The 24993-nt window shown below is 42.1% G+C and overlaps 1 protein-coding gene across 2 annotated transcripts in view; it reads left to right on the top strand.

The window, feature by feature from the left end:
• Window positions 1-24993, top strand: part of COP1 (COP1 E3 ubiquitin ligase) — a 123455-nt gene that overhangs the window by 47570 nt on the left and 50892 nt on the right. For both annotated transcript variants that reach the window (XM_039383976.1, XM_027740629.2), the window contains exons 12-15: window positions 4613-4756; window positions 12707-12815; window positions 14592-14673; window positions 21565-21681. In XM_039383976.1, the coding sequence (XP_039239910.1) occupies window positions 4613-4756; window positions 12707-12815; window positions 14592-14673; window positions 21565-21681 (452 nt within the window). The remainder of the gene's footprint in view (window positions 1-4612; window positions 4757-12706; window positions 12816-14591; window positions 14674-21564; window positions 21682-24993) is intronic.

Genomic DNA, 24993 nt, shown 5'->3' with positions numbered 1-24993 from the left:
CAAATTAGTATGCTCTTGCATGCTTAGTGACACTAATTGCTTTACTTTAAAGTATCAGTCTGCTGTAAAAATGGTCTCTCAGGTGTGTGAGAATAATACCAATTTCTGTATTGCTCCTAGGTGCTGAGCAATCTACACTGGTGCCCATGGTGTTGGATTGTAACCTAAATTTCTAACCTTTATTTCAATGCCTCAAAATGAGCATTGGAAAGAGGTAATCAGGCCATAGAATGGGGGACTTGGGGTTTCTTGAAGTGACAGGATATCCCTTAGAGGCCAGGGAGTGGAAGAACAGAGTAAGAAAGGCTTTATGGAAATGTTACTGAAGAGCAAAAGCTGCTGTTGGCCTCTCTCCTTCCTCTCAACCATCAAGTCCCCCAAAACTGAGAATACATCTGTGTTGCAATTAAATATGTGACCATGGCAAGATACGAGTTAAGGTTAGAGACACAGAAATAGAAGCAGCACCAGATTGGGTAAAAGTAGAATTGAAAGGCTTTGGTATATTCAGGGAGGAAAATATATGTGCGTGTGTGTGTATATATATATATATATATACACATATAGTTCCATGAGAGGACTGAGTCATCCACTTTGTGGAAATGGCAACTCCTACGGTCACAGATCTTGTTACCAAGTCAGGGCTGAGGCATTTATGATTATAGTAGCAATTGCAGAGTGTATGGAAAGGGGAGAGGAGCAGTTGGCTGCAGACCTTCAGTTGTGACTAGTGATGCCATCAAAGGCCAGTGCAGTAGATGCAGCCCCTGGTTTGAAGGATTAGATACAGCATGTACCTGTAAATATTTGGTCTGGACCAGTTGTGCATGGGTTACTGTTGTCAAGTTCACTCCACCACCTTCATGTCCTGCAGGAGTAACTACCTGGAATGTGTGTGTTGTTTTAAAAGTGTAACTGGGAGGGAGGAAACCCTCATCTGTCCCAAATCAATCTTTTGGTGAGTGCCTCCTAGTTCTAATGTGACTTGTTGAACACTAGTCTTGCTGTTGCCTTGTTCATAACCCTTATGGTGAGGCAGCTGCTCTGTTCCCTTAATCAATTTAGTTGCCCATCTGTATGCATTCCCTAACTCCAGCCCATCCTCCTGGGATGCGGAGAACAACTGCACACACCATCAGGATGCAAATGTAGGAATGTAGCAAGGCTTTGCACAATGGCAGAACTGCTAAATACTCATTCTTTACTCCTCCCCTGCTGCTCTACCCTCAACACCAAGCCAAGCTTCCAAGCATGTTTCAGAAGCAATTTATTTCGTAATTCCATTTGTTAGCTCTGAGTGCTCTCCAAGGTCACAGGTTTTAGCATTAAAATAAAGCAATTGATTTGTAATCTCACAGATTGGGAATAAAGAGAAGCAACAGAGAAACCAGAACCCTTGAGGATGTGTTTACTTCCTAGCAGCTCTTAGTAATATTTCCATGGGATGTTGGTCATCAACTTCTTAGAAAAATGCAAACCGTGATTTGGGGCATGGAGATGTCTCTCTTTGATTTTCCCTAGAACAAAACAATCAGCTCCTTTCAATTTGATTTCTACAAGTAATTCTGCTGCACATTTATAAAGCTCTTTCAAATATCCAGGAGTTCTTGTGTCCCCAAAAGATTCTTTATAGAAATTCAGCTAGTCTTTGTTGGTCGGAAATGTGGAGTTTGAAAGTAAGTTAAAAAAAAATCAAAAGGAGCAATTGCTAATTGTTTTTAACAAGCACATCTTTGAGGAGCAAGGACCAGTGCTGGTCCAAAAGGTAATTTCCTATTATTTCCTATTATTGTGTTGCATGTTTTCTTTGTGCTAATGATGAATTCACTTGGGCTGTAGAAACGTATCACCTGCAAAGCAGAATGTTGTCATTCTGAGCTGTCTTCTGACAAAACAAAACTAAGTTCTCTGGTGAATTTTCAGATAGATAAGCTTGTGTATAAGCAAGCACTTACATCTACACAAAGACTTCAGCAGCAAGTGACAGGAATACCATTGAGCCAGTTAAATGCAAATAGGCCTGGCTTAATGCTAAATGTATTTAAAAGGCTAAATGTATTTAAAAGGGAGAAAGCACGAAAATAACTGTTGCTGTGCTAGTGGGCTGTTTGTCCTAATGCTGATTAGTCCAGGCGGAAGCAGAGCTTTGCAAATATTGGGAATAGTTTTATATGGTATATAATGCACTAGATTAGATACTTGGATTGTTCCTATTTTTCTTTGTAAATCACTAGCAGAAAGTGAGAACACTTGTGCCAGGACTGTGCACAGGTGATGGAGGCCAAGGTGCAGGTGTGTGTTGGGTCTACCTTCCTCTTACAGCAATGAATGTCTGTACTAGTAGTGGTTTCTTTCTGCATCCTTTTTCTCCCTGCAGTGCCTTTGCTCTTTGAAGGTCACAGGTCTGACAATCAATTCTATTGCTTAATGCTTTTTATTATTTCTTTAATGATGTGTTAACTTTTATGGATATATTGAAATACTCATTTGTTATGTCTACAGCATGTCTCTATTTAAAAAAAAATTTTGAATTAATGCTAGAGAAGCAAAACCACCCCAGGTTTAGAAAGGTTCTATTCTGTTCTAATAACCTGGCTTTTTACCAGACATTGTAATACTTTTTTTTTTTTTTTTTTTTTTTTTTTTCAGCAGAAGGCTGAGGGTATAAATTGAATCCAGGTAGATGAATCACTGCCATCAGTTTAGTTGTGCTTTACCTGAATCCACAGGGCAGGGAGCAGGAGCAGAGACAGCGGTTCAATTAAGATTGTGGTACAAGTAAATCCGTGGTATTGTTACAGAGGCTTTCGATTATAAAATTCTTCCATAGGACACGGCGAGCTGACAAGACAAGACAGGGCCTGAATGGTGTTTTCATCCTGTTTTTATAAAAAGTGATTTAAACTGATGTAGATCTTGGGAAAGGGGGCAACCTGGCTGCTTAGATGACTTCTTTCCCTCTCCCATTTTATTTAAATAGCTGCCTGCATGCTTGCTAAATTCCCCAGCCATAATCGTGTTCCTTCATGCGTTTTGGAGGCTCGTGATTTCGCACAGGCTGGACTTGACAAGCTTCTCTAGAAAGCAATCATGAGTGGGACTGTCTCCTGCCACTGCCTGGGAGAAGTTCAGGTGCCTGAGTTAAAAGGCCAAGTTTCAAGCTGCTTTATTGAATTATTTTATACCATCAGACTGCATTATCAACACTTTCCTCTCCGTAGTTTAAAAATAACCTGATGATATCTCCTTTACGAGGACTTGAAAATTCTGTTGGTGTTTAAATTTATCTTCCCTCAGAAGCATTGCAGTGCCTTCGACTTCTCGGCTGTGCTGGGGAGTAGGAAACTCTTCCTGTTACAGCTCTGGGGGCAGCCTGAAGAACCCTCTCTCTTCTTGTAATTGGTTTAATGCTTTCTAATTGTAGAAAGGTACCTTGAATACCCCTGCTTCCGGGATTTTGAATGTGAAATCAGTGTAAACTTAGTTTTCCCTGCTGCCATTCATAACTTCCTGCCTGGTCCATAAACGCTCTGGATTCTTGGGGGCGTGGGGAGGGAAGTGATAGGGGCAGCAGAGGTTGAAATGAATTACTGAGTGTAAGAACCCCAAAAGAGACCTCTCAAAGCAGTAGATTGATTGCTTAGTCAGGAGACTTGAAGAGAGCTGGTGACTGATTTTAGAAAACTGGAGACTGAGGGCAAATGCTGCCCCCAGACCCTTTCTGGGAGGTGTCCAGCACATCCACTCTGCTCTGCCTGCAGTGCTGTGGGCTGCAGGGAGGCAGGAGCTCCTAGGAAGCAGGATTACTGCCCTGCCTGCTAGGTGCCTAGCAGATTTCTCTCAAGCCCTCCCGAGCTGCGAAGGTAGCAATGACATTAGCTGTTTATAACCTGCTGCCTGCCTTTCTCTCAGATGTATTTCATGTACAACCTTAGGCTTTTCTCATTTGCAGCTTAACTTTGTTATAAGGTGACTGCTTTTACTTTCAGCTTCATTGATATCTATTACAAACTTGCCCTGCAGGTCAGGAAAGAAGGCTCCTCTGTTTCCACGAGCAACCCTAAGTGGAAGCCAACGTGCACAGTTCTTACAGTACTGATGATCTGTGTTTCAACCCCCTGTTGTTACTCAGGGAATTTAGGAGGTTTTTTTCCACAATTACTGGTTTGCCCTGCGTTAACACTTATAAGTTCACCAAGCTGCTGTACATCAGAGAAATCAATGGGCAGTCATGCTGTGGCACATGGGTGGTTTTCTGGGGAGAGCTGTCAGTTTTGACATTTGGGTACCGTGCAGTGTAGGTAGTGTAGCTGAACTGGAAAACCTCCAGAGCACCTGAACAAAGATCCTGGCTGCAGGAGAGTAATTGTGCTACCAAAAATTTGGAGATGTATTGACAGGGGGTGGATTAGAAAATGATACCTGAGAGCAAGAACTCCGAGCTGTCGGTGTTTGTGCCAGACCTGATCAGGGTGTTCTGAACAGGGTATTTGCAAACTGAAAACTGTTGTTCTCAACTCTGCCATACTGAGGTGTTTAGGAGCTAAAATACCCTGCTAGTGAGTACATGTGGTGTTTTACACAGTTCTCAACCTATGCTTTTGTTCCTCAGTATTGAGTTCGACCGAGACTGTGACTACTTTGCCATCGCCGGGGTGACAAAGAAGATTAAAGTCTACGAGTATGGTACAGTCATTCAGGACGCGGTGGATATTCACTACCCTGAGAATGAAATGACCTGTAATTCCAAAATCAGGTAGGCACTGATTTGCATTTGAACTCAGAGGGCCTTTTTTTTTTATTATTTTTTTTTTAATGTGCAGTAACTGTTTTGCTTTCCTTATCCATTGTGGGAATGGGAATGGGAAAGGAGGAAAACAGGAGCCAGTGGAGATTGGGTGGCACAGGCACTGTTACTTGTGTATGCCGGGCTCATCCAAGGTAATAACAAGCTCACACATCTGGAGGAGAGAGGGATACAGGGTAGTGAACTGCTTTTGTGTTCCTTTCAAATGCTGTTGGATACCCACTCAAAGTAGTGGATATGCTCCAGGTGAAGTCTTAGCTCGTCTCAAGGTAACTTCTGTACCCAGATCTTCATAACAGCCACCAATTCCTCCGTGCTCTCTTCTTTTCATTGACCAGATCCTTTCCATTCTGCTGAGAGGTTGCTAGTCCTCAGGAAACGTGCCTTGTTGGCACCTTCTGCCTTGGAATTTTTGTCTGCCTGAAGTACTGTTCTGCTGGGCCTCATAATATCTAACTCTGGGGGAAAGACCTTGCTTCATTTTTTGATTCAGTGCTGCTGTCATTACTGTCAACCCATTGATTTATCCTTTTAGATATCTTAAACCAGTGAAGTATAGACCATTGGGTCAGAACTTCAGTTGGAAGAATCCAGCTAAATAAATTAAAAATCCTAATTCAAAAATTCTGTTAAAGCTCAAAAGTAAATAATACAGGCAATCAAACCCATTCAGTATTATAGTACAAGTTTCCAGCACCTCTGTTGAACTCATTTGTTTTTATTTGGTACTCTACATTTTAAAAGCAGTAAAGCACCCACAAAAGTGTAAGTAATAAATTTAAGTAACAGTCCAGCTTCCATGAAAACAGTGTCGTGCAACAAGATTAATAATGTTTGTGAGCCTGCTTTAGAACGTAAGAGTCACACTTCGTTTTGTAGCTGACAGATATGATAGATCAGTCATTCCTGTGTCGCTCGTGCTCATTATTCCCAGGAATTGCATAACACTATTTTATGAAGGGAAAAATGTAAATGCAGCTGACCCTGGGACTGGCTTTCAAGATGGGTAAAAACAGCCTGAAAGGGATTTGCATTGATAAGCTGTACTGATTATGGAGCTTGTGTTTTGCTGGGCTAGTGAAATGTTCAGCATTTTTGCCTGAGTCATAGCAGAGTTCACACTGTTCAGCTTCATTTTTCTGGAGAGAAGAGCATGATAATAGGAGAACCATCCAGCAGTCAAACAATACCTTTTGCCTGAATTAGAAGGGGAAAAAGCAGTGTATGTTTGGTATTTCTCAGTCCATCTGAAACAACTTCCAAACTTGCTGCTTCAAATTTGATAGGGGTCTACCCTGATGATCCTGCCAGGCATTAGGAAGTTGTTAGTTCTCTTTTCTCCCGCAGCTGCTGGTGAGAGCCACGTTAGTGCCTTCAGTGGTGTTACTCAGTGGTGTCAGCTTTGTGCTCCAGACAAGACGCTGCTCGCATTCAAGATTTATTCTCATTCTCAAATTTCACACATATATACATTTTCTGTATACGTGACAATGCTAAATGCATTGTCCTCTGACACTCTGCCTCAGCGGAGGAGGACGGGGTCCTCTTCTTTCATTTTCTTGCCCTAGTTTTTCTCATTCCTTTGAAGAAATATGATTGTGTTGGTTTTTTTTTTTTTCCCCCCTCAGCCTCCTCCCCATTATATCAGCCTTCCTTTGGCATGTAGGTGCTTTTGGTTTTGACAAATAAAGTTGGTCTGTCAGTCAAACGCATCCTTGCTATATCCATTAGCTGTGCTGCCAGTCACCGGTGCCGGGCTCGCTGGCGCGGCGTCGAGCAGCATAATAACTCGCTCTTCTGAAGTGGCGTCGCTTGAGGGAGAAGTTATATATGAAGGCTGTAATTTCATTATGGAATATTGCAGTGTGCTGAAAATGCGCCTGTATTATAATGGAAAAAAAATCTAAACAAGTGGAGCCTGCGCTTTGTAAAAAGCCTCGGCTTAAAGCTGTTGATCTTAATTTGGGCGGAGGTGCAGCTTCTTCAAGAGGCTTTGCTCTACCTGCGAGTGCCCTTCCTGATATCGAAGACAAGCATATTTCTGCCCTGTCACATGGGTGGTATTTCTCTTCCCAGCAGAGATGCAGGGGTCTGCCTGCAGATGGGATTTGGTGACATGTCTGTCCTGGTTAAATTGATCCTGGTTAACCTTGTTCAGAGCGATGATGCCGGAACATAAATCATTAGTGGTGATGTTGGTGGCTCAGCTTTCGGAGGAGCAGCAGCTCTGATGGGGCTTTTATGAAGGCAGACAGGTGACAGCATTTGTGAGGACTCGTGTCTGGCCAAGAGCAAGTCTGGCCCAGAGCAGCTGCGGGAAGGGAAGCCCATGCCTGGGCCGGGGCTGGCGCCAGCCCAGCCCTGCTCTGCCGTGTGCCAGCTGGGCGCCTGCTGAAAGGTTGAGCTTCGTGCCAGCAGTAATTGATTGTAGGCTTTCCTGGAGCAGAGCCCTGGTACCAGCTGTAGCTGAGTCTCTTCCTCTTTTCCAACCCCCTTTTTTTACACCCACCTGCTTCTTAAATGCATTCTTTTTTCATCATCTGCTAAGCCTTCTCATCCCTATTTTTAAGAACGGGGAGGAAGTCGGTGTGTCGGGTTTCTGGTAAATGTGCATCGCGTCCCCCGGGAACAACAGTGGCATAAGCTTCCAGGAAAAACACAAGATGACACATAAATCCTCATAAAAATCCCATTTACAGATTCATAGCTTCAGTACAAGAAACAAATCCTGGCATTGTGTAGTAGCTATAAACAGCACCCTGTGAGCTAATTATGACTTGCTGTGTCCCTAGCTATGGCAGGCACTAATCTGCGGCTCCCTCCGTGTGGGAGCTGGGAAAGGATGGAGAGGACTGGCCAGCAGTGAGCCACAGCTCTGCTCTGATTTATTCAAGAGGCAGATTTGTTGTTTTGCCATAGGTCGCAGGGGGGAGAAAAATAAGGAGATCTGGCATTCAGGTAAAAAATTGGCTTTAGGCCTCGTTAATCTACAATAGGTGATGTGCGAGTGTGGTTGGGTAAACATGCTTTTGAAATCCATGTTTAGTATTCTGCATGCTCACCACTGTGTGTTTGCAGCATCTGTACTTCAGTGATAGATGTTACCACAAACCTCCAAAATCAGCTGCATCTGTTTAGTCAACGACAGTAAAAGCAAAGCTTCGGTAGCCTTTCTTTTTTAGGAGGCTGCTGATATTTCACTCTTTTCATTTTTCCGTGTCAATAAATCAAACGTGCTATTGCTCTATCCTAATAGCAGTTCATGGGTGTATTGCTGCCAGCTTTGAAAATGGCAGCCAGTTCTCACTATTAAGTTTAAATCAGGCAAAAACTTGTCAGATGGTGTTTTTCGTCATGGAGTCTCTGCTATTTGGAGAGGTATGAGCTGAAAATCCTTGTTGTGTTGGATGCCTGTGTTTCCAGTGTGGAGAGTGTTTGACATTAAAGAGGTTATAAAGAAATGTACCTTCAACTTGCATTAATTCCACTTTTTAGAATGACTACTTTACTTTGCAAGAAGATGGAGTTTTTCTTTAAAAGTAGTTGTCTCTTAACCTCTGGGAGGGTTTTCTTAGAATGGATTAGTTTCTTTTAAAACATTCATAACAGTAATTTAATTCCACATGTCTCTGAAGTATTTGTTTAGTGTTGTTTTTCAGGTGGATGTTTTTGCAGCCCTTAAAAACATTTAAGTCCTAAAACTACTGGTCACTGGTTGACTCGTGGTAATAGGCTGGATCTGAAGCACTTGGTGCTTGGAAGCAGGTCAGACCACAGCAGTTTGTGCCTTATTAAAAACTTTAACTTCATTTAACTCTCACTACCAGAGGGGCAGTTGACACTGGGTGGCTTGATCCTGGATTTGAGACATTTCAGCCATAAAAATACTGGCTCATGAAATAAACATCAGCATAACTGACAGTGTTAACTGAGCTGGCCCACTTCTGTCTCCGAATAAAATGAAGGATGCACATAAATCTTTACGGGGTCAGGATTTCTGTGTGGCTGGATCAGATGCTGAGGGTAGGAGAGTGTTTCAGAGGTTGGTGATTAGCTTTCAACTACAGTTTCTCCAGCTTAATCCCCTGGGAAGGAAAGCTATCACAACTTCTGATAAGATAAACCTCTGGGGTGTAACTATCACCCTGTTTCTGGATTAAAGAACAAAGCAAAACCTGAAAAAAATAAAGCTGCTATATTTAAAATAAAAGATGGCATCTCACACTGCCTTTTAATCCAGTGCTGAATTATACATTCTCTCAGCCCTAGGTAGTTATTTTTATATCATATCTCAGAGCCTCAACACTTCAGTTTCTCCCTGGATGTGTCTGCAGGCCATCTAAAGATTGTCTACAAAAGGTTATTTTTATGAACTTCTGAGGGTTTGATGGTTAACCTGTTTGAGGAATGTGTAAGCTGCATATTTGGTTCATCTCACCTTTGCCCTTTCCTTTCCCCTTCTCCAGCTTTTTCCCCCATGCCTTTTTTTGAGTCTGTTGTTCAATTTGTTGCCTACAATAACATCTCAGGGGAACCCAAAAAAATTGATGTCTTTGAAGTTTCAACAAAATTGCCTGTGTTGGGCATGGAAGAAAGATCAGTGTTTCCCTTGAGGGGAACATGGCAGCAGGTTCTTGACCCTTTGTAGGTCCCTGGGAAGCCACATGGAAGGGAAACATTGCTATGTCCCAGCTCTAGGACAGCCTTCTTCCAGGTGTGTATTGTCACAGCTGCCAGAGGATACAACCAAAGGACTTTTCATGGTGTGACTTTTTAGGGGCACAAGTAGCGCTAGGACAAGGGGGTAGGACAAGTTTCAAGCTAAAAGAGGAGAGATTTAGATTAGATATTAGGAAGTTCTTTACTCAGAAGGTAGTGAGGCCCTGGCACAGGTTGCCCAGAGAAGCTGTGGCTGCCCCATCCCTGGAAGTGTTCAGGGCCAGGCTGGATGGAGCTTGGAGCAACCTGGGCTAGTAGAAGGTGTCCCTGCCCCTCACAGAGGGGTTGGAACAAGATGATCTGTAAGGTCCCTTCCAACCCAAAGCATTATATGATTTCTATGAAAGGACAGTCAAACCTCAAAAAAAAAAAAAGCATCCTTTACCTGGAGGGGGAGCTCCCCTCCAGCTGATCCAACCCTAAATTGTGATCTACAAAGGTTACTTTACAGAATTTAAGTTAGGTATTGCAATGTTAAGGAGAAAGGTCTGGTTTCAGACCTTTCAAAGAGTTGGGTGGTGATGAGGGGGGAATTATGGCAGAGAGCTGGAAAAGAGTTGATTTTTGTCTTACTGTGATCCCCTAATCATATTACTTAAAAATGAAAGATTTATGGTGTGTGTGACTTAAAAGGTGTTAATTGAAGCACTTAGTGGCTGCAAATCCCTAAACATTTTTCACCTGTCAGTTCCTGTTTTCCCCTCTTGGTCTATCTACAAATTCTTTCCAAATGAATGGTGTTAACCCCTTGTTAACACCATCAGGCTGCAGTGGGATTTTTGCTGTGCTAGACCTAATGGACATGCTTTTGGACACAGAAACCCTTCATTTTTCTCCATCTGTATTGACTGAGCTAGTAAAGTATTACCTGTCCCTACAAACCTGACACTTATTAAATCTATCTTGAAGAGAACTGTTAAACTCTGTCCTTTACATCTTTCTGCCTCCTCAGTTATTTCTCATTTTCATCGTCTGGGGTGATTTCTTGTTTGACAAGATGTGGTTATGTGATTATCCTCTTCATACTTCAGCTGGCAATACCCAGCTCTCCTGTGCCAATCAGATGGGGATCTTGTGCTCCACTAGCACAGATCATCCATCCTCTGACCAGCCAAGGTGTCACCAGCACATCAGCCTTTCTCTAGGACCCTCTCCACTGGCTAGTGCTGCCTGATACACTCTCAAAGCCACCCAGAATGCCTTCTAAGATCTGGCTCTGCGCTGTATTCTTCCTGCTTTTGTGTGATGGCTACACTTACAGATTATTTCCTTTTTTCCTTAAGCTCCTTGAAGCCCTGACTTGAGAGGAGATAAGGTGGCAGGGAGCAGGTTTGAACTGATAAAGGTCTAGTGCAGTGTCTACCCCCCTGCCATTAGCTGGAGTCTGCTCCCAGCCCAGAGCTCACTGTTGTAGCTCTAGGGCTCTGAGCTGTTTTTGCTTCCACCAGGGACTGCACCACCTAGAAATAGGACTCCAGGCATCAGATGTGGTTATCTCTGGGCTGCTGCAACCTTCACCTCACAGCTCTGGTGGGCAGTGCCTGCCAGCTTCACTTGGTCCTCAGGGAGCCACTTAAGCCTCTCAGAATGAGGCTTCTGGTAAATCATAGGCTGTCAAGACCTGCTTTTCTGTGTGGGTACCTAACAATAGCAGAGCTGGAGTAATGATAGCCCCTTGATGATACATTTGTGGACAGCCCTCGTGCCTACAGGGGCTAGGCACACTAATATTTTCTCATTAATGACATGGTGTGGAAAAGGTGAAGCCAAGGAAAGCATTGCCTGAGCTGTATCACCTCTAACATCCTCTTAGCAGCTGGTGGTTAAAGATGATGACTTACATGAGGTAAATAAAATTTTAACTTTCTGAATGTAAAGTTTTAAAACCAAAGGATGTTGTTAAGTGTGACCGTAGTCAGAAGCAGAACACCAACCCTGCTTGCTGTTATTTAAGTAATTGGAAAATAAATGTTTATACTTAACTACCTTAAGAAAGGAGAAGTACTTTTCCCCTTCTGTGTGTAAATTACTAAGGAAAACAGGATGCAAGTGTGTAGTGGAACCAAGAATTTGTCAAGGTATAATACTCCTAAGTCAGTATCCATGTACCTACATCATGTTTCAGTGTGTAGCTGCACTGATCAAAGCAGTACTAAGTTAAAGAATCACAGACTTTCAGTTTATATTGTTGGTTAAAACTTGGCCTCAAGGCTACAATAATCTAGTTATCTGTGTCAGAGCTTTTTGAGGATGGGCACGGATTGGATCTGTCAGTTCAGCTTCTGCTACGTGCACCATAGCTGATAGCAACTGGCTCACTTCTTTGCCAGATGGTCCAAATATTGGTGAACAAGTATTACAAATTTTCTTACCTCTGTCACATTTTTTGGGAGTCAGAGTGGAGGCACAGTGCCAGAATGCCATGAGTGTGACTTGGCAGTGTCGCTGCTCTTGTTTTCTCTGCTGATGGTTAGAGTTTGTCAGTGGAATCATCATCATTTAGTTTTGCACAGCCACTTAATTCAGTTTAAAATTAAAACCTGTGTGATATATTTTGCAGTTCTTGATCAGAAATGTTTCCTAAAATACAGCAAACAAACTGGTGTTTCCTTCTGACTAAAAAGGGTTTTTTTTCAGTGTTTACAGAAAGCTGAAAGTTGTTTCTCAGAAGTCAAACATTCATTTGCAATAGGTGCATGTATAGAACATTAGATATGTGTTGATTTACCATCCATGCTGCTGTGTTTTGCCTGCTGTTAGGTAAATTCTTATCTTTATGGTAATAATAATAGTAGTTTATGGTAATATTAATAGTGGTAGCTATTGGTAAGAGGTTAAGAAGTCAAACCTTAAACTCTGAGAATTTGTGTGGAATTCAAATAGCAAGACAATCAGCATTAGAGATAAATGCATTTCTAAAAGATCCTAAACCCTAGCACTTCACATCGAGGGGGCAATGTCTCTTCAGCCAACAAAGCTGTTCTTTTAGTTTGTGGGGGAAGGCTTGTTTTATTTCTGGTAGGTTTTGTTTTTTCCTGTCCTTTGTATCTCAGTGGGATGCCTTGATCAAACACTGTGGGCTTTGCAAAGATACTTATTGCCTGATGCATTGCAAGAGTGATTTTGGGGTTGTAAGTTATGATTTACTGTGAGACTGAGCAGGGCTCTTTTCTCTTTCAGCTGTATCAGCTGGAGTAGTTACCACAAGAACCTGCTCGCCAGCAGTGACTATGAAGGCACTGTCATCCTTTGGGATGGATTCACAGGGCAAAGATCCAAGGTCTACCAGGTAACATGAGCACTGACTGGGGGAGCAGCATTCAGAGGTTCTGCTCCTGGTCCAGCAGTAGGCTTTTCTGTTCCACAGGGGGAAATGGATGCTCTTCCCATTTGGTAAATCCATTTGGTAAATGCCTCATCCACACAGCTTTATTGAGTTGCCTCTGAGGGAGGCAATTCTGTCTTCCTGTCACAGGCATGAGACAGTTGACATTTTCTCGCTGCTGCTTTCAGGCAGGGAATCTGCACACGGAAAAATGAGTGCCTGGAAAGCTCTCTCGCCTTTCTTTAGAAACCTCTGTCTCTCCATACCTGTTCCTCTTCAGCCTTTGTCAAAAGCCTTTTGTAAAGCCCTGCAGTGGTTGCTGATGCAGGTGCTCCCAAAGCAGAAGTGCAAAATGCAGACTTAAGTGGCGAGGCTGGGAGAAGGGAGCGTGGGCAGAACCCTTCCTCCCCTGCACAGTCCTCAGCACACAGGTGGGCTCAGCTCCACAGAGAGACCTGCCTCAGGAGAAGCTTCTGGCATTTTGTCTCTTCAGGGCACTTGAACACTGTGTTTCTGTGTAATGGTTCCTGAGAGGCTTGTGACCAGAACAAGGAGGGTTGTTGCCTTTGGGGAGAGGCTGGAAGTGCTGCAGGCTGTTGTATGGGTAACACAGTCCATTGAAACCAGTCAGTGATAATGAATGAACTGCAGACCAGCCTTTAGTTTCCCCTTTCTGACAGTTCAACATAAGTTTTAGTTCCTATTTAAGCCTCTGTTTACTTTTTCATTGTGTTTTAGCCATTTTTATAATGCTTGTTTTTACTAGTCCTTTGCCTATCTCAATACAAAAGAAATTATACTGGACAAAATAAATCTTGTCTGCTTTCCCCTCAAATACATTTTGCATTTCTTTATGACGCTGAATAATGAACCTAGAGAGAACCAGCTGTTGCTTACATTAAAACAAACTCATTTTGCTTCCTATCAGATTACTTGAATTTCTTATTTGGATTTGCACAGAGGTTGCATACTGACATCTGTTTTGCATGTATTGAAACCCTTTAGGGTTTCATCCTGGGTGACTTCATCCTGGTGAGCTTTTTGTCTTGCAAGCCTGTGTGAAGTCTTTAAACAAAGAGTAGACTGAATTTCAGGTTTTATTCAATGCAGTGTTGTGCTTCCATGTGGGATGTGCCAGCATAGCAATTACAGCACTTCTGTGTTTTGGGAAAGAGTGTGCAGTCTTTTAAGAATATTTTTTAAAGAATATTTGTTTGAGTGGAAAAACAGAGGATTAGACTCCAGAAGATTCATTTATTAGCTCAACAGGAAGGTGAGGATTTGCTGGACTTTCAGAGAGGAGGTGTTTGAAATGGGCATCTTATCAATATTGGGAGATATTTATTGAGTTGCTTACTACTATTGGAAGATACAACTATGCTCTTCTAGAATAAGGAGCAGCACAGGGTGAAACCACAGCCAGTCACATCATGCTCCAAAACCAGGTTTTCAATATATATCTCCTGAAACTTATTTTTTCTTTCAAGTAAAAATTAAATCAATTTTGGTTTTTAAGAAAGCTATTCTACTGTTTTCTGCTTTCCTGGCACATCTAGGATACTGCGAGGTTTGGTTTGATTGGGAGAAAAGATATTTTTTTGAGAAATTCGTAAACACAATAAGCTGCTCTGTCCAGGACTCCACTGGCAATTTATACCAAATTACATGTGTGTTTTCCTTTCCTGTTTTATCATATTACAACTCACTATCTTGCAATATTTTTCTTGTTTCTCTGAACAGGAGCATGAGAAAAGGTGCTGGAGTGTTGACTTTAACCTGATGGACCCAAAGCTATTGGCTTCAGGCTCTGACGATGCCAAAGGTATTATTCTTTTTCAGTCTCTGTGCAGAAGGCTTTTATCCTCTGTGTATTCCCTTGGAGGAACAAAAATGTGGTATTTCAAGGAGCTGATTCCTCAGCTGCCTTCAGTATTGTAGTTGTCGTGGTAAGGTACTACTGAATTTTCAGATCTTAGAGAAGGAGAGGCTTTGTTTGGATTAAGATCTCTTGCTTCACATTTCTTGTGTAATATTCTCTCAGCTAGCATTTTCCAGGACTCTAAACAAAGCAGAATGTGTTTTAGCATTAGTTAAACTTGTTGAGTTAAAGCCTTGGGGCCCTTCAAAAGAACAGCATGTATTTTTGTTTCAAGAATGAGGCTGTCAGTAAAAAAAGCAGCAGTTAGAAAACGCCTGCTGCTGTTTTACCTGTAGCTCTGAATGTTAAAGACTGTGCACAAGAAGCTTCCTGCTCTAACGATGTGCCCTGTGTTTCTTGGGGCTTAAAGGAGTTGGGTGGTGGACTGAGTGGGAGTGCTGGGAGCAGCTCTCAGCTTTCCACACTCGGGGGTCCATTTGACAAAGCACTTTTGGAGAACCCTTAAGACAAGCCCTTTACCCCATGGTGGTAGAAAAATGTTCCTTTTCTAGGAAGAAATAGGAAGCTCCTGAAGAAGAGGATAGCACTGAGTGAGATGTAGTATTCTTCATCCCTAATGAACGAGATTTTATCTGTAATGTGTTTACAATATCAAATCAGTTATTAAACAGCAAGAGCTTAAGAGTTCCTTTCCTAGTCAGTGGGGATCAGCTCTCACAGATGGGCTGCTAGAGCTCTGGACAGAGCTTTGCATGATTTGCTTTGAAATGATAAATTAATTTTTCATAAGCTGCTCCCCCTTCTAAAATGCTTTAAAATGCTGTTTCAAAAGAAATTGATGTTTCTCAATTGCATCTGGGAGTCATGGAATCATAGAATTGGTTTGGATTGGAAGAGACCTTAAAGCTCACCCCTTTCTACCCCCTTGCCATGGACAGGACATGGGACACTTTCCACTAGACCAAGTTGCTCCAAGCCCTGGCCTTGGACACTTGCAGGGATGGGGCAGCCACAGCTACTCTGGGCAACCTGTGCCAGTGCCTCACCACCCTCACAGGGAAGAATTTCTTCCCAATATCCCATCTAACCCTGCCCTCTGTCAGTTTGAAGCTATTTCCCCTTGTCCCGTCACTACAGTTCCCGCAGCTGATAATTCCACCTAGAAAACACAGCTTCAATGATTACTTTCTATTTAAGGTGGGCCTTAAATGTTTTCAGTACACTTCCTCCTCTCCTGGTGGAAGTCAGGAGTGTTTTCTGTTTGCTTAAATGCAGCAGGAGTTGAACATTCACCTGGTAAGTTATCAACCTCTTCATCAGTGCTCCCCACTCCTGCCATGCAGGTGAAAGAGCTGATCTGCCAGGTAGACATGCATTTATTAGCATGTTAAGGAGGTGTCCAGTTTTGCAAAGCCCAGCTGCCAGCAGAGCTCCTGTCCTCAGTTTAGCATTCCCCTTCTTCAGTAATTGTCTCTAAAAGTGTACTGTTTACATAGAAATTATTGTAATAAAGCCTGCAGATCTACATAACCTGCATTTCAATTCACAAAGGTCTTTTCAAGGTGCATTGGGGTTTTGGTGGATAAAACTGGGCTGGAACATTTTTATCCTTTACTTTTACCATGATTTGCCTGTGATATGCATTTATAAAAAGCCAATTAGAGACACATGGAGTCTCAGCACAGATTTTAGAAGCCTTTATGGTACAGAGCAATAGTAGCAAACGTCCAAATTAATGTTGTGGTGCCCACCTTCCGTTTCAGTGATCACATTTGAAAGGGTTAAATGTCAGGAAAAGTTAACACCAATGAAAAGTGTCTTAATTCAGACTTGTCTAACTTAAAATTTTGTCCTTCTGCTTATGTTCATGACTGTTTGGTTGAGTTCTGGCCAGCTGTGAGTACCCGTGTTTGGCCAGGTACAGCATCTGTCAGGAAAGATTTTTTTCCTACTCTTCCTGTCCTCTTTTATTTCTCTACTTCTGTGAGGCCACACTGGGCTTTCTAACAAGAAATCTCCCTGCTGATAGGTGTTGGTGTGACCAGAGCAGTTGGAGCTAATCTTGCTGTGCTTCCCCACAAAGCACAAGCATCACGTTTTCCTGTCAAGTGATCAGGACAAGCCAGCAAAAAAAAAAAAAAAAGTGACAGCTTTGCCAGTTCTTCCTGCTTGCCTGGGTCTCTGCCTGTCTCTCCTTGGTCTTTTCAAGTTGGAAGCTAATTTTGAAAGCACTTGGTAGGCAAGTATTGGAGAAGCTTATAAAGGAAAAAATCCTGTGCTTCACAGCTCTCTGCCAGGACTCAGGCACAGCAGAAGGGATTCTGACAGTGCTATTAGGGAGAAAATGATTCTGTTATAATTAGAAGCAGCATCCTTGGGCCCCGAGTCCTTCATTGTCCATGTCCTTAGATGAGAAGATAATCTAGGATGCTTATTTGTGGAAGATCTTTTTAGTGTAATAGCACATAATGAGAGCATAAAAGCATTTGAAGTAACTACTGTGTGTACAAACCCCTCACTTTTATCTACAGTTGTTATGCCCTTCCCTTTTCAAGGGGCAAAGGTACTTGTGTATGTCTGTAGGGACCCAAAGGTGTACTCCAACCAGACAGCAATGAGCAAAAATTGATGCTTATTTGTACTACAAGAAGCTTGGGGAGAAGGCACAGTCTTAATTTCAATTCTTTTATGCACATAATAATGGCAGGAGCTCTGATTCTCTTGTAAATAGGAAAGGGTGACTTTCTGCTCTTGGAGGAGAGAAGATTGTTTAAATTTGTGAAAGCAAAATGAAGTCATCAAAGTACCAGGGTAGGGCTGGTGCTAATAAATTTAGCTAATGACTTAGAGCTGTCTGTTCTGGATTAGGGGTATAGTGTACTGGCCATGGTAAAGTTAGCAGATGAGAGGGAGAGTGAAATATTTTGTGATGCTATGTGTATAGCATTTAAGTCTTCACTGGGGCACAGGCCTGTTTTGGGGTGATCAAGTATTTCTCTGCTTTGGGGTTGTTTTTGAAGTTCTCTGAAGCTCTAGGAGATAGAAGCAGCACTGACAAATTCAACTGAAGAAAGAGTTCTGGTTTTACATCCATAGTCCCTTCACTATTCCTGGCTTGAATTGGAGAGGTGGAGTAGTAGAACAGGAGCACCTGGAGCTCTGAGCTGTGGCAAGAGGTTACTTTTCATTGTCTCATGGCAAGGAGGAACACAAGCATCTGTCTCATTCCATCTAAGGAAAGTAATTTCCATGCTGCCTTGGTAAGTGAGACCTGGTACCAGTCCTACAGCTTTTTTTTTTTTTATAGTGCCTCTGAATTCAGAGAGGCATCACAGATATGCAGAATTGGCTTCATAAAAAGAAAAAGGCACAGCCTTCTAGAGAGGGAAATAGCCTGAGAACTGCAGATCACAGTTTGTTCCAGTAGCTTCCAGAGGATTGTTTGGGGCTTCATTTTCAGTGATACTTCACTCCTTCAGCTTCCACTGACATGACCTTGAGGTGTAGGTGTTTATTGCTCTCAAAATATCAGGTTGAACCTTCAGTTTGGTCATTTTTCTGACCAAAAAGTTCAGTAATTTCATGGAGATTTGTGGGGTTGTTGGATTCATTTGGGAGTACCCTGAAAAGGTCAAGATGATGTTGGCAGTTACAATACTGACCAGAAAGTCAGTGTCTTATGCAAGGAGTACCCTGCAGTCACTGCCTACTAAAAGTCATCAGTTTACATCATCCTCACAGAAGGCAGTGGATCAAAAATTTTGCCTAACAGGACAATTCAGCAGTTTTCTCTTTTCCTAGAGATTCTGCTAATCTCTGCAAATGAGTTTTCTGGTAGCAAGATCCTATTCCTGGCTTGGAGCTTTTTCAGAGCAGCAGCAGGCTCTCCATCACGTGAGCAGATAAGAATTGCACAAGTGACAGGCTGGATGAAGCATCCTTACTCTGTACCAACTGTGTACATCAACACCTTCAGCTATTGTAGAACAGGCTTCTGCCTCTTTTAATCAATGTTTAGACACAGAAATGATGCATGGGAAATTAATTTAGGAACTTCTACACTTGGTGTAGAGCTCCAACTAAAAAAAAAAATCATGAAAATACCTAAACATTTTAAACTGAAAAAGCTGTTTTGGAGGCATCTTCTTACTACTTTGGTGAGAGGCAGGCATTTGGCCACATAGAGATGTCTCTCTGAGCAGCTGCAAAATGAGGAAGAATATGCTTTGAGAACATGTGTTTTAGAAATAGTCATTCTCAGATGGTCGCCTGTCTCATCAACACAATTCTAGATGTTATCAAGACATCTGTGTGTTGTATAATTACTGCCTCAACCTCAGCAAAATTGCTGAAAGCTATAGCAAATAAACTCTGCCCTTATGAATTATGCTTTATTAACCTGTCAGCTTTTTAAAAAAGAATGGGCAGTTCTAGGTAAAAATTGACATGTTTCATTATGTGTTTTTATATGTGCCATCTATCCTTTTTATGGTACTGACTAAGATATAATTGGAGCCCGGAGTATCTCACAGCAGTTAGATCACAGAAATTGCAGGCTCTAATCTGTGTCTGTCAGTTGTAACGAATATTGTGATGACTTTGAACACACGGGTTGTCTCTTCACCAGACTAAATGGCTCAGCTTATGACCTGCAAACTTGAATGGAAAATAAAGGAGCCAAGTTGAAACTGAGCCCTCAATTAGCTTTTGCTGCAAAGCTGGGACCAGATGGCCATTTGTTTGTTAGAGGTGGTGGCAAGGAAAGACTTGGCTGCTTTGGATGCAGCTTTAAATATTGATACCTGGTTGGAAGGCTTCAAGACAAGCCTGTGTTGTTTTAGTACTAGATTTGGGCAGAACTTTTGAAGTCATGTACCCACCCCATGCTTCTCAAGTCGAAGTGGTGTTGTCTGCTAACAGTGTCCTCTTGTAATCATGTTTTATTTGCTTCCTATACCATCTCATCCATAAACTTGATGCCCTTTATTGCCACTGGAACTTAGGCTACGCATCTGCTGGTGTCTGTTCATTTAAGCAAAATGTTAATATTTTATTGGTTTGCAAAATTCTTCCCTGCCCCTGTTTCCCTCTCTGCCCCCAAGTGTTGAACACGGTGGAGAAGGTTTATCATCCAGTCTTGCCTGGGAGAAGAGAGCTTCTTTAGCCATGCTTGCCAAACTGTTGTTCCATTTAGAAACGTAGCCAGGTGTTTAGTATGAGTATTACAGCTCTGATCAATGAGAATGGATTTATTTCTGAAAACCAGCCACGGGCTGGGTGCTGTTTTCATTGAATTTTCCACGATGTTTCTGTGCAAATAGAGTGTACATCAGTGTCTGTATTTCTGGTATGTGTGTGTGTGCTGCTTTCTAAAGGTTCCAGGCAGCTGCCAGATACCCACACAGTGCTGTATTTGAAATGATTCCTTGGTGTGCCCCGAGCAGGGCTGTATTTCCTCCATCCCTGAAGCAGTTCAGAAATGGCCCAATCTTGTTGCTTTTCATTCTTGCCATACTGTTAAAAAGTAGGTGCACCAGAACCAACCTGCCTTTTCCTTTTCTTCCTTTTCCTTCACTGTCTAAACCATCCTTGGGTAATCCACGTGGAAACCTTGCTTCTCCTTCAAAGGCCCTGGGAAAGGCTGGCCAAGAGGTGATACAGAGGACCCCTCAGAGCTGGGGACACACCATAAAAGAGCTCTGACCTCCTGTGTTGACTTCAGTGGGTTACAGGATTCCTGGGTTTTGGCCATTTTTGCTCACTTCATATCCAGTGTGATCTTTCTGTAAGAAGACTGTGGAGGACCTGTTGGCCACGGATCTGAAGAAGCCCAGGCAGCTCATGGGGAGCTCTTGAGGGGATTAACCCTTCGTGCAATCCCTGCTTGTTCAACCACTGGTTCCAGCTTGCTCTGCTTTGTGCCTCAGCATGCTGATCATGATACTCAAGTGCTGCTCAACCCGCTCATCGAGGGAAAGGGAGAACTTTTAAGTCTTATTTTCTGCCTTGTAGGCATCGACAGGCTTGATGCCAATCTGCTGCCCCTCCATCTGGACTGAAGGCAGTGTGTTTTTTCTTTAACGTTTAATAATATTGATTATTTGAGGAGCACCTGGCACTCTTCACCTTAAGGTTAAATGGTACTTGAAGTGTTTCTGGTGGGTGGGGAAGGCTGTGTTTTGAAAAGCTCTGGTGTTTTCTGTTGGTCATTCTGTGAAGCACTGGAGTGCTTGAGGGGAAGAGCTCATTCTGTAGCACGTAGTTTAATCAGTGTTCGTGTGGTAGCCTTGTAGAACAGTAAAGTTCTTGTACCAGGGGAGTATTGCATCATAGGAAGCCAGCATACTGATTTCTTTCCTGTCTGTGCCAGTTTCTTGAGAATAAAACAAGTTGTTCTCACTCACTGTGCATACAATTAGGTATATTTATTCTGTGCAAGGCAATTCTGCCACAGACCGTGGAGCTCTGGCATCCCAGCACAGGGATCAGGAACAAAAAAAGAATGTGCCTCCTATTCTGGGTTATATGAATCTGTACTGCAGGAACCTTAAATGCTGAGATTAATGTTGTTTGGCCACCTGCTCTGATGGTCTCAGCCATGTGGCATCTCCTGCGTGTGTGGAGGTGGGCAGGGTATTTACAGGGTGGACTTGAGGATCTGTTCAAACTTACCAACCACCAGAGCCAACTGATCCTTTATCATCACTAATATCTTGGCAACTGAGGCTTTCCATAATCCTATTCGTGAAATAACTAGAATTTAGGCCTTTCAGATGAGGTTGATGGGTTTGTTTGTTTGTTTGTTTACTCATGTATCTTTTTCCCTTTCTCTAGTGAAACTGTGGTCTACCAATTTGGACAACTCAGTAGCAAGCATCGAGGCCAAGGCTAATGTGTGTTGTGTCAAATTCAGCCCCTCTTCAAGGTATCACCTAGCTTTTGGCTGTGCAGGTAGGTAAAAGGGGTTTGGGGACAAAGGGATATTGTTTCTGCCTTCTTTTATTCCTTATTCCCCCTAAAAATGTGAGGTTGTCTGCTTTGCCTGAAACTGAGGTGTCTTTGCAGTTAAAATGCCTCCAAATAAGACTTTTCAAGTCCCACAATACCCAACTGTCAACTTCATCCCCCAGCCTGACTTTTTAATTTGGGTGCCTCTATCAGAGATAAAAGCCAGGAAAACAAGTCCTTAGTGTTTTTATTGGGATCACTAAGGCAACCAGGCAAAGCTCGGCTGTGAGAGTCTCAAAGTTAATGTGTTAACATGGTGATAGTTGTTCTTTCTGATTTACAGCGTTGCTCTATAAATACTCCAGAGCCATACTGGGGATTTTAACTGGTTTCACCTGAAATGTGCTGTAAAACAGCGGCTGTGCCTGTTCCCATCACTCCAACTCCAATCCCTCTGGGTGGGCTCGTGTTTTCCTGGGTTGGGCGAAGATGGCTGTGAATGTTTTTATTTTATTTTTGAAGTAGTCAGCGGGGAAGGCACGATGAGCCTTTTATTCACTTAGATTAAATGGTTCTTGGTGATAATACAAAGATTTGAGAGCAGAGCAGGTGTCGCTCTGGGAGGAAACTGTGCTGTGCATACAGTAACTGAGACTGAGGTGCCTATAAATGTTTAACCAACTCTGCATTTCCTTGCCCCTCAGGGAGTTCTAATGCACTTGTAAGTAGATGTTCTGACAACATTTGCTCTCTCTGGACTTCAGGAGATACGTTGATCACTCTTGCAGCTGCTGGTTTGCTGTTTCATTCAAGTGTTCCCATTTCCAGGCTGGTTCTACTTCAGTTGTAACTCTTAGGAGGGGGGGAAAAAAATGTAAATTTGCATTTTGATATGCTGCAAAAAATGTGTTCACGTTGGAGTGTAAAATATTGACTTGCTTGACAGGCATATCTCTGAAGTTTAGTGAATTACATGCAAAAATAGAATTGAATGACAATACCTACTAGAAGCATTTGAATGAGGGGGGCTATCTGGGAATGGCTCTAGAGAAAAACTGGCTCCAAATGGATCAGCCACTGATTAACATATACATGTAGAGCATCATGAAACAGAATTCTTCCTGATAAATCAGTACCTGGGATTCCTTGCACCTGAAAGGCAGTGGGGGAATAAGGCACAGCTAAATTCATGAAGGCTTTTGGAGCTGCAGGACACAGGGGGTGGGAGCAGTTAAGATTGTTTCTATCCCCACACCCACGTTTAACAAACCATGGGGTTTGTCTTCACGTGTGTTTTGAAAGAAGCATTAGCAAACCCTATAAGGTATATGGAGGTTTTAAAGGACTACATGCATGTTTTTATGATTTAGAGAATGCCAAGGGGTAAAATGGTATTTATTTGTACCAGGGAAGAAGTGTTTACATCTGCTTAATGCTTGGTAATTGAGTCTCTAAATAAAAATTAAAATGGATATTTAACTACAATTACTGAAACAATTACATGGAGTAATTGAACTGATGGGAATGACTTCCCACAAAGGAATTCTAATTGATCTTTCAACCATAAAATACATGTGGAAAAAAATGGCATATTAAATTTAAAGAAATACCGGAGACTTGAAAGATGTTATTTCTGAACTTGTAAAAAACAATCAGAGCAAAGAAATGACTTAGTGTCTACTTTCATACTTCACATAGTAAAACAGTCATGTTTAATGTGTTATGATGTAGACAAAGGTTTTCCTCCTCCATCAGTTTCAACTAGTTTTGCTTAATTTCATTTAGTGTGTGGAAAAAGGAGCATGGCTGTTAAATAGTGAGTTGTCACGTGGGCTATAAAATCAGTAAAGGAAGAGTCAAAGCTGGTTTCCTTAGGTAGTATTTAAAAAAAAGAAAAAGCAGCAAACTGGGCACACTGACTTGACCATTCCTGATTGCCCCCAATAGGAATAAAGATGAGCAGGGCAAAATGCTGAACACTAATTCAGTGGGCAATTTTAGAAAGCTGTCCCAACTCTGCCTTGTCTTGCTCACATCTTAACAGGATTTTCAGGTCTTCAGAATTGTTTCAATTACTTATTCAGTGATTTATTCAAGGATAAAAGAGCCAAGCATTGCATGCCCTGCATTGCATGCCCTGCACAGTCTTGTGCAGTATTTAAACAGAAGTGCTGTTCCTGTATATGCTCTCACTTTATTTGTTGATTTGATGGACCTTAATGCTATATATGTGTCTGTATTTATGTGTGTTTATATTTATAGTTTAAGGCTTGATGAGATAAGCAGTTGATTAAATGGTTGGGGGAAGCTTAATATTTGAGATATAAAAGGAAAGAAGTAAATTGATTTACTGTACTGTTATTAAATTACATACACGTTTCAGTTCCTCCCCTTTTTCTGCATGCAGAATAGCTCAAAGCCAACATACCTTGCTTTAAGCAATGTAATTTTGACTGTAAATCTAAGGTTTTTTTCAGTGATAATGTTTTGAAATTATGAGTTTTCTTTTCACTTCCTGATTTTTTTATTTTCTCTTGAGGGTCTTTCTTAACCATCCATAAAGCTGGAGCATCTTTTCCTAAGGTCCTGTTCTTTCACACCTTCCCTAAGGAAAGATTTTCCTCTCCCCTTCCCCACTTGCATCCATCTATTCAGAATGCCTCCTTGAAGTGGGTTTTCCATTGCCAAATAAAAGGAGGGAACTGAAGGACTGGGGATGGATTTTGAAGCAAAATCAGGCTGTGAAACCCTGTGGCACAATGAGCAAAATGGGAGTTTCTGTCACAGGAGTTGCTGTGATGCTCTGATTGAGATGTAGCCGTGGTCAAAAGTGTTGTTAGACTGTACACCTCTGTGAGGAACACTCTCCTTCAGGAGAGAGCACTGAGCTGGCTTCAGGTTCCACTATAGAAGCACATCCCAGGATTAGCATCTAATATGGATGATATATGTTTCTTTTCTGGACTCTTCACTCTGAAAGCTTTTAGATGACCAAAAAAAATCATTTTGGTAGCCTAAAACAGAACAAATGAGCAATAAACTGGAAGCAGAGCCTATAGAGGAGAGAAATGGGTATTTGGTTTAGGAAATAATTCTTTTAAAATCAGACAGGCACTTCAGGTGAGAGGGAAGCTGGCGTGTCTGGAGCCTGATAAAATCTGTTGCAATGGAGAGGGCACATAAAGAAGAAAAGACCCCTTTTGTCTGTTACTTTAATAAAATATTCTATTTGCATGCTTACTGGGTTGAAACATTGGCCAGTATAAACTGTAATCACTGCCGAATACAAAATCAGGTAATTTTGTGGTCTTTTCC

This window comes from Pipra filicauda, unplaced genomic scaffold (genome assembly GCF_003945595.2).
Source record: "Pipra filicauda isolate LSUMZ 115617 unplaced genomic scaffold, ASM394559v2 scaffold114_size2234877_pilon, whole genome shotgun sequence".
Taxonomy (NCBI): domain Eukaryota; kingdom Metazoa; phylum Chordata; class Aves; order Passeriformes; family Pipridae; genus Pipra; species Pipra filicauda.
Note: the sequence above shows the minus strand (reverse complement) of the source record. Positions and strands in the feature narration are given on the sequence as shown.